Here is a 13,611-nt window from a genome sequence, read left to right on the forward strand (position 1 = left end):
ACACAATTATGGAAACTTGACAAATCCAAAATCTATGAAGCAGACCAAAAAGGCTAGAGATCCAGGGAAGTGTTGCAATTCAAGTTCAATGGCAATTTGGTAGTAGAATTCCTTCTTCTGGGACCAAAGTCTTTTTCTTTCTTTCTTTTTTTTTAAATTTTGTTTTAAGTTTATTTATTTTGAGAGACAGAGAGGGAGAGAAAATCCCAAGTAAGCTTTGCACTATCAACAGGGAGCCTGATGTGGAGTTTGAACTCAGGAACAGCAAGATCATGTACCTGAGCCAAGATCAATACTCATATGTTTAACCAACTGAGCCACCCAAGTGCCTGCAGTCTTTTTCTATTAAGGCTTTCAACTGATTGGATGAGACCCACCCATTAATTACCATATATTATCATTTAAATTTCCCTGTAACTACCATGATGAGACTATGGGATTAATACTTTTAGTCACAATTTCCAGCGTTTTAATTAATTTCTAAAAGCACAGATTGAGATTTTCAAATTGCAAATCTCAAAGGGCCATATTTGCCATTTGAATCTTGATTTCATTGACATTAAAAAGGAACATGAAAGAGAGAGTATGTAATCAGTTCCCAACCTTTCCATGTTTAACTTATCCTTCACCCTATTAAATGTGATCATTACCAACTTTTCTATCGCTAGAGTGTCGGGAAGTCAAGTGAATCCACAGGAAACTGACATACTTTATCCTCAAAGAAAAAGGTTTGTTTTTCCCTTGTACTACATCTGACTGATCTTGTTCCTTTTCTGGAATGAATAAGATCAAGAAGTGAACAGAGGAAAAAGCATATTATCGTCAACGCAGGAAAGATATAAGAAAGATATGACAAATCTTAAGGTTGAACCATTTTCAGGATAGAAAGCCAGTAAGCACAGATGACCTTGATACATCTGATGGAAATATTTCATTGACCATAGAACATAGTCACTGCAAAAGAGTCCTTTCATTATGTAAAATATATTCCTCCCATTAAGAATGCCACAAAAATCAAATTGAAAAAACCTCAAATTCCTGCATTTTGATCTTTAACAATTTAACATAGTCATAATGTTTGTTGCTTTTTTTTTTTCAAATTTTAATTTAAATCCTACTTGGTTAACATATAGTGTAATATTGGCTTCAGGAGGAGAATTTAGTGATTCATCACTTACATATAATACTCAGTTCTCAACACATAGATAGTCCTGATGTTTTACATCAGATAGATTCAGTAAAAACAAAATAAATAAGTAAGAAAAGAATGTGTGGTTACTAAGTTAAATAACCTAATCCTAGAATATAACTTTAAGGATAAAAATCTTTGTGTGTACAGGGAGGTATAAGTAAGTCAGGAATGAGGAGGGAGGAGAGACAGAGAGGGCAAGACTACAGGAAAACAGGAAGACGAGCAAGCTTTCTGGAAGGTCTGGCCCTAGACAAAGACAACCCCTTCCTGGCGAGTATAAAAGACCTATGAGGGATCTACTTTGTACCTCCGTAAAAACCGCAATCATGGAAGTAACCTCTTGTGAGACTTTTACTTTCACTTCTTGATAGCAAAAGAATGTTCTCTACATTACACAGAATACCACTAAAGAAATGTAGACTGACAGGCAAGGTGCCTGGAATATAGTAGACATTCAGTATATGTTTACATAAGGGAAAAGAAAATCCTTTACCATCAAAAGAAAAAAAAGATAGCACAGACTATTGCAATGTAGATAAAATATATTTGGAAACCAAAGTCATTTATACTCATACCATAATGTATATGTTATATACACATTTATATGTGTGTGTGTGTATATGTATATTGATATATATGCATATTTATATATATGTATATAATCATATAAATGATTTTAATTTACAATTACAATGATATAGATGAATAACCAAAGCATACATACTTTCCCTAAAAAAAAAAAATTCACATTGAAGTGAAGGCCTTATCAAGAAGGTCTAGATATTCTGGGTTCATCCTCTGCCACAATAAAGACTTAATGAGTATTTGCATGCTATGGGTCAAGTACTGGGCCAAACTCACATAGTTTTTTTCTCCACTGCAAAGCAGAAAGTAATTCATGCCAACAAAAAGGAAAAAAAATGAAGCTCTGCAAGTTGCAAGGAGACAGAGAACTCATCTGGTCGGAGATGGAAAAGAACATTTTAAAGCAGCTGGCACCTGAGCCAGACCTCAAAGGATGCCTAGTACTGGAACAGGTCAGGACTGATAAGGTCACTGCAGACAAAAGCCACTCTGTCAATAATCCTTATTCATCCTATGGTGTGTGCTGCTCTTGCTCTGGTCAGATGCCTGAGGATCGAGAAGAGTACATGCTTCTATTAGTTTGTTGATCCAGTCAGTTAAGAGAATTAATGTCATTCAGCATAACATCTAGAAACTCTGATTGAAGCAGCTCCTGTATCTAAAGTCCAGAGAAAGAAAATATTATCCATAATCAAATAAATCCTAAATATGTATTCTTTTGTGATTGAATTTAAGATAATGTACGTTTGTTATCTGGAGAGATCAATGGTAGAATAGCTAATTACTTCCTTTAGGCACTGTCACTCTGTTGCTATTAAATGCATTCTGTTATCATTTGCATAAATCATGTGCTCTTTTGTTACACATTTACATGTTTTTCTCCAATTAAAATGTCAGTTGCTATATTACTTTCTTCATTTCTCCCAACCTTCCTGCTCTCATTCTAATACCAAAATTGATGAAGAGCAAATATATATATAAATACTTTATATATATAATTATATATAGTATATCATATAATATATATTACATAATATATTACACCATTTATATATATTATATACTATATGTTATACTATTATATATTATACTATATATTTTGTATTAAATTGTGTATTACATAAATTATATATATTAAATATTTATTATGGTTAATTATATATTATGCAATGGCGCATATATTATATAATATATATGAGTTGTATATAAATATAATATGTAACACATAGAACCATTATGTAGATTATTTTATATATATATGGAAGACAGAGAACAAAATATTACAATAATAATAATACACAGCAGAGAAGGGAAGATGGCTGAAAATATAGCTGGAGACTAGAGAAGAGTGACTGACGTCATCACCATCATTAATCCTTACATTTGTACAAAAGCATACCAGCAAAAGAGAGTCCTGTAGCATCAGGAGAAAGAAAAATCACACATGTAAAGGAGTGTTGTAATGCTCTGGAAATGATAAAACAGTCTGCAGGCCTCCATGAACTTCACAGCCAGCTTTCTTTAGGGGAGGAATACCTAGCCTCTCTCCTCTAAGACTGAAGGGAAGGTGTGTGTAGTCCTCACCTTTCTTGAACAGGAAACCAGAACAATCATATATTCTTTGGTAAAGGGACTGTAGCATTTTTAAATGGAAAGAAGTAATCATGATTGATAGATGTGGAAAAGGGAGGACCACAGAATGAAGACACACTGTGAGCACAGGAAAGACAATAATACTGTAACAAGTGAACAAATCTAATGTCTGAATTAAAAGAAAGGGACAGAGAATCAGCACAATCTGTTTACTATCTTATGTCCCAAAGATGATAGGTGAAGGCAGGTGAACAAAGATTTGGCTGGAAGAATTAATTATAGACTTTATTTCTAGATGGGTTGAAATGAAATTTTTCTCTTTGCAGGTGATCAATTTAATATAAGAAGATATCATAAAAATATAGTAGATGCTAACAAGTAAGTTCTAAGATTTTGGACTCCTTGGCAGTATAGGGTAGCTTTGAGTCTAGGGTTCTTGCACAATTAGTTGGCCTGATAAAAGTATGAACTTTCCCTTTCCAGAAGAAATTCATCCATACAATTTAAATGAAACGAATTCTTATGATGTGACCCAGTATAAGGATAACATAGGATAAGAATGGCAAATCCTCTTATGCACCTCTGATCAGTTAATAAGAGCTGCCAAGAGTGTTGGGTTGAGGAGGACTCTGAGAAGGTCTGAAAACAATGAAACTGGAGTTATGACTGTCATGGACACAGAGGGTCATACAACAGAAAGTGGCAGTATGGAGCTAGCAAATTTGCCACTCCTTGACTTCAATGCCAGTAAAGCCCAGTAACAGTACCAAGTAGTGTCAATGGCAAAGTTTAATTGGTATTATGAAATGTGCCATGCAAGTTTATGTATGACTAACTAAATATACTATCGTTGGTAAAGACACTGGAGGAGGAGGAAGAAAAAAACAGGAGAGAAGGAGGAGGAGAAGCAACAACAGCAACAGATGATTTTTAAAAGTATATTTCAAATGAAGAGAAAACTAGACTTGGGAATCTGTTTCAGTTTATTATATCAAAAAGTAATTACTAAAATATTAAGTATATGAAACAGTACTGAATGCTACCTAGGTTTTCAGATCAGGTCTTGTTTATCAAGATATTGCTGAAGACAATTTATATTTCCTAAACTTTTTGAAGAGTTAATTAGCAGCTAAAAAAATATGGTGTTTTACCAACGCTTGTAAAGATCATTTCACAGCATAACCTAACCTTAACTCAGGCTTAATTACTTGTACCAAGCCAGACAGTGATGTAAAATACTGCTGCTGTCCAAATAATGCAGACATTTAAAAATAGATAAATCCTAGAGAGCTCATTGTTCATTTTATTTTGTTAACAAATGTGTCTACTAAATAAAATTCAGAAAGATGGGGTACCATACATAAAGTAAGAGACTCCTTTACTATTATAATATTTTAGTTTCTCAACCTATAAAGGCGAGGGAGAAAGAGCCTATAAATGTCATGAGGAAATCCTTTAAAAAGTAGTTCATATATGTAAAAAGAAAGGCAAATGGTCAATTAAGATATAAAAATTTTGTTAACATTATTTTTGGCCTATCAAAACAAATAAAAAATAATGAGAACCTGGAAGGCTGGCAGCTCTGAAAAGCAATTTGGTAAAACAAAGAAATAACTAAACAAATTTAAACTCCCTGAATCTGTGATTTGCTTCCAGGAACCTATCAGAAAAGAATAATTAAAGAAGCAAAGACTTATGTACAAGAATGTTTGTAGAGACAACCTAATAAATGTCCATTTATAAGAAATAGGTTCAATAAATTCATGACATCTATATAATGGAATACCAGTGGTATTTTAATATAATGATTTAAGTCTATATTTATTGGCTTGAAAAGGGTTTTAATATATTATAGGTAAAAAGTTCTAAAAAAATAGTGAAAGGATAGACATGGTATAATAGCTTTGCTTATTGAGTGGAAAAGATAGAAAGAAAATGATGAGAAAGGGTGGTAGTATTATGAGTGGTTTTTACTTTATTAATTCTAATTTTCTGTATTTATTTTACTTATAAATAAGAAAAAAAACAATGTTCTTTCCATTTACATATTAAAAAAAGATAATATGTTAGCCATAATTAAGATACAACCCATTTTGGGGGCACCTGGATGGCTCAGTCTGTTAAGCATCTGACTTCAGCTCAGGTCATGATCTCACAGTCCATGAGTTCGAGCCCCGTGTCGAGCTCTGTGCTGGCAGCTCAGAGTCTGGAGCCTGCTTCAGAGTCTGTATCTCCTTGTCTCTCTCTGCCCCTCCCCTGCTCATGCTCTGTCACTCAAAAATAAATATGCACTAAAAATTTTTAAAAAGAGATACAACTCATGTTTTCCTTCTCACCATTTCACAGTCAAAATATTCCTTCATTCAAAAATATACCTAACCTCATTAGTTCATCCATTTCAAATATATTATTATAACATTAAATTTAGTAACTAAATTTTGAAGTTTTACCATACTTTACTGTGTCCAACAATGTGCTTATGATCTTTTTTTTTTAAGTTTATTTATTTATTTTGAAAGATAGTGAGAGAGAGCAGGAGGGGCAGAAAGAGGGATAGAGAAAGGATCCCAAGCCGGCTCTGGGCTGTCAATGAAGAGCGCAGTACGGAGCTTAAACCCATGAACCATGAGATTGTGATCTGAGCCAAAATCAAGAGTCAGATGCTTAACCAACCTAGCCACCCAGGCACCCAGCCCTGAGTTTACGAGCTTTAGCACATGCACACACACGCACATACACACAGGTCATTCATTCAACTATATATGATAAAGTCTCAGTGACTTTATCACATTATATGTGTCACACTGAAGCTTCTGCTAAGTTAAAAAGTTCTCTCAACAGCCCTAGATAGACATGTTTTACACAAGGTAACCAGCATCCCATCTGGCCAAAACTGAGTAGACCGGGGATAAATACTTGGTACGGAGTCACAAATGCCTCTGGCCCTCAAAATAAGATTTCATTCTGGGCAATAGGAATGATGGAATCAATCATATCCTGGGGAACACAGCAGTTGGTACTAGGAGAAGAAAAAAACAAACAAACATAAAGTAGGACAGATGGAAATGGAGTTAAATCACTTTGGTGTTTCAACACTTCAGTGAATATCAGAGGAATGTGGCTACTGAGGTCTCTGGAACTGATTGGATCCAAATTCTATATCAGTAAGGCCTGATCATATGAATCATTCCTATTCATAGAGGCTGAGCCCGGCCTCCTGTTTTGATGCTTCTAATAAACTTGCATATCTAGGTAGTTACTGTTCCAAAGCATCAAAAGCATAAATAAAACAACTTTTAATGACCTATTTGGATTCTGACCCATCAGAATATATCTGCTAGATATCTGAATATACCCTGTCAGCTTACACAGAAGGCATGTGGGAAAAATAAACCAATGATGTAAAAGAGTGAAGACATTTCAAATAGCAACAAGTATAGACAGAAATGACTAAATCATATTAGAAGATAACACATGAACACACACATACATACACACACATTTACACATACACTAACATGGTCTTCATACTCCTATGCTAATCTTGACCATGTCTACAAATATGATCAAGTAGAACTAAACTTCTGATTGGTTTTCTTTGATTTGGTCAACATACCACGTACTTGCCCTAAGTTAATGTATTATGTGTTTGTTTGTTTTTTTATGGGGTAACTGGGTTCTTCACCTGGGCTACACAGCCAATAAGTCTATCAATGATTCTCTATGAATCACCACATTCAAATGTGTACTTTTCTAAAATACTAAACATAACCTTTCAATTGAACAATGTTTAACTCAGGGAATGGAATCATAAAATACTTTTCTTTCATTTGCATTTATTCATTGAGGCTAGATTTTTTTTTTAATTCCTGGAAAAAATTCCACTAATTCTGGTGACTGTTATGTGACCCGAGTTATTCTAGTGAGTAATTAAACTTTTCTTCTAGTGAGTAATTTAATTTTCCCCACTTTTGACCACCTTTAAATTGGGAGCCCTAAAGTCAAAGTAGGGAGAGTAGTCAACTTCTTTGCTTTGTGTGTCTATACCTTCAGGGCTGACACAGAGAAACTAAAATTAGCATAAAGTGGGAACAAATGGTTCTCACTTGATAGATACTTTCAGGAACTGGCATGGTACTTCCTGAGTCTAGCTGGAGTCATCAGGTGAATTATCCTCTTGTGCTGCTTGGTGGGTTCTTTGGAGATGCATTCATCCCACAGGGAATTCTCACCCTCCTTTTATGTGAGTAATACATTCTCCGGCTCCAATGCTTGCTTCTTCCACAGACCCATGTCTCTAGCTCTGTCTCTGATAAGTTCTTTTCAGCTATACAGGAAGCTTTACTAGAGAAGATCTGTAAGACTCCCTCCAACCCCTAATCCATTTGGGCTACTGTAACAAAATATCACAGACTAGTTGGTTTATAAGATTTCTCACAGCTCTGGAGAATGGGAAGTCTATCACAGCACTGGCAGATTCATTGTGGTGGCTGGTGAGGGCCCTCTTCCTGGTTCATAAAGAATGTCTTCTCACTATATCCTCACATGATAAAAGGACTAGGAGGCTCTGTGGGGCCTCCTTTTCTAAGACTGCCAGTCCTATTTGTGAGGAATACATCTTCATGACCTTCATGACCACCTCCCAGAGGCCCCATCTCCTAATGCCATCATATTGATCATCAGGATTGCAATATATGAGGGGGGGGGCGGCGTAACACAATCCTAGTAATCTTTGTCTCCCTTTCATTCATATTCATATTCTGTCTGTCTGAATAGAGTCCACAGAAGCAAAGTTTGTCATAGGGTGTCCAAAACCTCTTCTTTTGTACTTTTATCAGCATCTAAACAAACCCATAGCTTATCATTTGACTTCTCAAGTGGAAATCAGGCAGTCTGTGAGAGGCAGCTAGCAAGTTGTTCCAAGTAGTTCTATTAAACCCTTTTTTCACTGGACTTTGGAAGAAATTGGGACTTAACACTACCACTAGCAGCAATATAAAAAAAATCCTCTTTATCTACATTTTTATTTCCTCTAAAACTGCTGACCATCTCAGAATTTTATGCTATTCCCCCTTCCAAATTCTGCATGCTGGTCCTAATTAGAAGTGCAGTATCAGTTGTCTTCGAGCCTCAGCTGGAACTGAAACATCAACCATGTACTTTAACATTTTTATAGCATCTAGTTTTGATATGAGTTGTCACTTTTTTAAAATGAAAGATAGCAGATCCTCTGAGTAACTATAATATAATTATATAGTATAAAATATTTTATAATCTAAGTCAGTATTGTTTTGAAAATCATTACATGAAAAATAAAAATGGTAAATCAAATAATTTTCAAAATACATAATATAATTGGACAGTTAAATATTGATCTATTTGTCATTCACTCAGACATTCATTTTTTCCCTTAGAAAAATACTTATTCAATATTTACTAGACTATACGAGTCTAATGCTGGACAAAGCAAATTTGGTCCATTCCCTCATGGAGTCTGCAATCGAATTATAAAAAGGGTGTATTTTATATTGCACAACTTTTGGATATTTCAATAACTGACCTAGTCTTATAGTATAAAAAAAGATAGAGAACCAGTAGAAAAAAGAGAAAGTAACTGATGAACAAAAGATTGAGCCAACATGAGTCCAAAATTGAGCACAAATTGATGAAAAGTAACAGTAGGTAAGATGACTTAGTAAGCACAGAAACTCATAATAGGGCATTTGGTTAGTATGATTATTAGGGAAAAGGTTGTCTTTGGATGAGATGTTATTTGGAGAAAGTTACTGTAAACATATTTGTACAAAAACATTTATTGAAGAAAAATATTATCTCAATTTAAAAAATGTGGTTATTTGATATGGTACAATTGTGAATATGTGTTCAACCATTGAATATTGCCTGGCAGTAAAATTGTTAGTGATTATATTTTTGTAGCTAGCTTTGAAGTATATATTTTCTGGATTTTCAAGTCTAAGAGGAGAATATATGCCTTACTGTCAAACACCTCCTATTCTGAGGGAAATAATGAATATGTTTATTTAATTATATATTTACAATTTTAGAACCAGCTCCCTATTTGCAAAAAGGACATTAAGTCATTTTTAAAAGATGTCTACAATGCTTAAAAAAATAATAATTATAATAAGTAAGGCAAAGAAAGCCAGAGAAAGGAAATAAATACATAGGCTACTTAGTACACAAAAATGCTTGCCATGAAATTCCTTCTTATTTCAATACAAATGTGACTCTGAACTTACTATAAAGGCCAAAGGAAAGAAGGAAGAAGCTACGTTATGAGATTCATTGAGTCCATAAGTTAAAAAACGAAGCAACTGATCAGAAAAACATAATAATTATTAGTATTAACAAAAAAATTTAACCCATGGACCCTTCCCCAGAATACTTTCATGGAAGAATGTATACAATGAAGACATAATAGACACAGTTTCAAAGAGTTCTGTTTTCCTTCTTCCCTCCTAACCTCTGCTATTGGTGGTGGTGTTGTTTTTTTTTTTTAAATAACAGCCCATTTAAATCTATCTTTGACAGACACCCTGCACCCCACCCTCCTCCAGGAAGCTGAACCCTTCAGAACGAGTTTCCAGGCTCAGAGTCCTCAGCATCCCTTCTGGGTTCAGTCAGTGTGACAACTAGTAGGATACTGCAGAACTGGAGAATGACAGGCGCTGCTATACTTCTTACTTTCTCTCTGCCCTCAGTGGCTGAGGCTACATTGCAACTCCCCTGTATCTGTGTATATAGAAAGTTCCAGTGTCCACCAAGTTTCCCAGGTCCCTTTGTCCCTCCAGCTTAGGTTTAGTAATGGCTTCTTTTCTTTGGGCTGTCTCACTGCCCTGTCTTCTCAGATTTTATCACTGATGGAATAATTTCTCTACTTTCAATGCCCTCTGCTTTAAATATTCAGAGAGTTCTCTGTTGTCTGATCCCAACTAACAGGATCAGCCATTATAAGTTAATGACATAACATTCAGCTCAATTCTACATAAACAATTTTACATTGAGCAATACCATGGAAAGTCTTATTATCTGCATATCACATGTTTATGCAACAATGGATAGCAAGTGCAGAAGGGTATAGGAAACAAATTGCCATTCCTGATTCAGATGTGGTTTTTAGGAAGAGAATAACAATTTACCAATATCAACACACATGACATTTCAGCACAGAGATACAATGAAGAGCCTTCAGTAGGTGTACTCGCTAGGAGATTCCTATAAATGCACACATGTCAACACCTTGACTGTAATGAGGGAGGGTAACCAGAAAGGATATCTAGGGGATGTAGTATCCCTCTCTCTCAGCTACCTAAAAACAAAATATATGATTCACTGGAACTGTCTTTTCTTGGAAAATATGGAAAATATAGGGGAGAGCAAATATTCTAGTTCATTTCACTAAAAATGTAAACTAGCAAGCCCTTTACAACTCAGCATATATGCTAATAATGTAACAACCATTTCTAGATACCCACTAATTATATGACAACAGTGAAACTTCTCCCAAGAACTCAGAATTAATGCTAGATAAAGAATATTTTCTTATCATTTAAGTTAGAAATCAACACATTCTAGTTAGAAAGGTCATATACAAACTTACCTTAAAGAGACAGATGAACTTTTAGAACTGCTTGATACATGGAACTCAGTAGGTTTCAATAAAAATGTGCTAAGACACCCAGGAATGCAGGAAACCAAATACTATCAGTGCCTATCTTAGGTCTTAACCATAATAGATAGTTACTTGGGCCTATAAAAAGAGGTTTATTTCATCTGGTGCCATTAAAACTTTCAATCATATGGCGAATACCCCAGTTTTTATTACACATATATCCAGCTGTGTCTGCATCCTAATTTTGTCTACCCGGGCTTTCCAAGAAGGATGCAATACTGGAGTCTTTTAGTCTCCATAGTAGTTATGATTCTTGTTTCCAATTAATACAACAGCATCATAAAGTTGTACTGCAGTATCATAAATCTGAAATGTGCATCCTCTCTGTGAAGGGTGTGCTGGCAAGTTTTGTTGCTTAGCTTTCAGGACTAACCTTAAACCATGGCAAAATCACCAATTCAATACCCTGTGAGACATGTTTCTCAGGAAATGCATTCCACCAGCATCAATTTCTTCTCCACCTACCTGAAAGACTTCTTTATATCTTCTGCTTGGATTGTCTTGAGAATCTCTTGGTAAAACTGAAGATCAAGTGTTCCTGAAGATGTAGCATTTGAAGGGCAATTTTTATGTGCATAATAGCCTATCAAAATCCCCAAAATAAATAAAATGATGGCTGTGCAAAGTATTTTTAAAAGCCGGCAAAAATTGCAGGGGTTGCTCTTTGGTGCAGATCTTGTATAACGGGTTACATAGTCAGACTCTTCTTGAAGTCTCTGAAACCTTCCTTTGGGTGAAGTTGCTGGTTGAATGGAATCAAGATTGAGGTCTGCAGTCTCGGGATTCTCCAGGTTCTGATTCTCAGCACTATCTAGCTGAAACTGGTCAAAACCAGGCTCCTCCAGTTCCTTTTCCATGTCCCACTCTAAGTCAAGGGCAGTGGCTTGAAGGTCATCATTGTCTAAATACTGTGAATGTCCTGGAGCTCTTTGATCTGCATTGACCTTCTGATAAGCCATCTTTTTACCTGTGAAAATAAGAGAAGAATATTTTCTTAAAATAACCTGTGAAACTAAATATAGGAAACCTCATTTAAAATGGAGTTGGGGACTAGCCAATTATACCTTGCATCCCCAATTGGAAGAAGCCTATTTTACTACCCTAGCAGGAGGAAGGAAAAGTTTCTCCCTGTTCAGCAACAAGCTCAGCAAATAACAAAATCCAACAACTCAGCCAATGAGAAACTATTACTACCCCTCACTTTCTTTCAATGGACTTTTCATTGCAAGATGCCCCTCCCAACTTCCTTCTTTTCTCAATAAAGTTACAGTCTTCTCCTTTGATCTCCAGGCTTGCCTATGGTTTGCCATAGTTTACAGGTCCTGAATTGCAATTTCTCTGCTATTCCAGAATAAAGCCGTTTTACTAGTAAAGTAACTGGCTGTTTACTTTTAGGGTTGACAGAACAAACAACAAAGAAAATCTTCAAGGTGAAAACAAAAGAAAACAGCAATGATATTAGGTTGCTAAATAAAATTTTAGTGATAAAATTTTAGTGATTATAATCATGGGAATATATGTCTCTATAGAAAAATCACATATTAGTTAATTATGTAATCTTCTGTTTTGCTGTTGATGTTTATTATAGGAACAGAAGACAAAAGAAACTCTGAGAAAACGTAAAATAGACACACATACAATTATTCCTTTGAAGATCAGGAAAATATAAAGTAACAAATTTATAAGTGCATTGGAGATAATATACTATCATGGAAGCAGAATTTAAGCTAACACATTGTCGAAATCACTTTTAAGAAAAATTAAGGGCAGAAGCAATAAAGTTGTGGTTTAGTAAGTTAAGGAAGGGACAAAAAAGGAAAGGAAAGGACAGGACAGGAGAAGGGAGAAGGGAGAAGGGAGAAGGAAGAAGGAAGAAGGAAAAAGGAAAGGGAAGGAAAGAAAATAAAAAGAAAGACCTTCAGAGGATTTACAGTATCAGAGCTACTTTCAAAAAGAGATCAGGATATAATAGAAATAAAAACTAAATGGAGTAGTAACACAAGTGAAATACAAGGAACAAAATATGGTATGTCACATAGTCATGAGTTATCGAAAGGACTGGAAACTCTAAGGCCACCACAGAAGACCAAATGTTTCCATGGAATTAAAAACATGAGTTGGCCTGTATCACTGAACTTTAAATAAAAGTCTAGGATGGCACCTCTCCAAAAAGGGAAGCCTTTTGCCAGCTAGGAGAGTTTGGTCTCATAACCTTGCTACAGGAGTGGCAGATGGAGGTTTTCTCCCCTACACAGTTTTGGATGACAGTTTGTTATATCCTGCAGCGTGGTATTAGGCTAACTGGGCTAATTAACTACAAGTGGTCCTCTGTCTGTATTCAGTAACCCACTGGTGCATTATGGTTCCAGATTAGGAGTATTTATACATAAATTTTCTGTGTATTAGATTTGTCAAACCCGCTGGATTCTAAGGTCCCTCATTATGTTTTATGATTTTTCTATGCACCCCACTGTGGTGGGAGAAGAATAGAGCTCAATGGACAACTGATTAACTAATTGCCTTAGGGCCAATGGCTAACAAGTAAACT

General features: G+C 35.2%; 1 protein-coding gene across 1 annotated transcript in view; it reads right to left on the reverse strand.

Annotated features, from left to right (window-relative positions):
- Positions 1 to 12,134, reverse strand: part of NAALADL2 (N-acetylated alpha-linked acidic dipeptidase like 2) — a 669,400-nt gene extending 657,266 nt beyond the window's left edge. The window contains exons 1-2 of the mRNA XM_029938743.1: positions 12,128 to 12,134; positions 11,529 to 12,030 (exon numbers count right to left, since the gene is read on the reverse strand). Coding sequence (XP_029794603.1) covers positions 11,529 to 12,030; positions 12,128 to 12,134 — 509 coding nt within the window. The remainder of the gene's footprint in view (positions 1 to 11,528; positions 12,031 to 12,127) is intronic.
- Between the last annotated feature and the right edge of the window lie 1,477 nt (positions 12,135 to 13,611).

Source organism: Suricata suricatta, chromosome 5 (genome assembly GCF_006229205.1).
Source record: "Suricata suricatta isolate VVHF042 chromosome 5, meerkat_22Aug2017_6uvM2_HiC, whole genome shotgun sequence".
NCBI lineage: Eukaryota > Metazoa > Chordata > Mammalia > Carnivora > Herpestidae > Suricata > Suricata suricatta.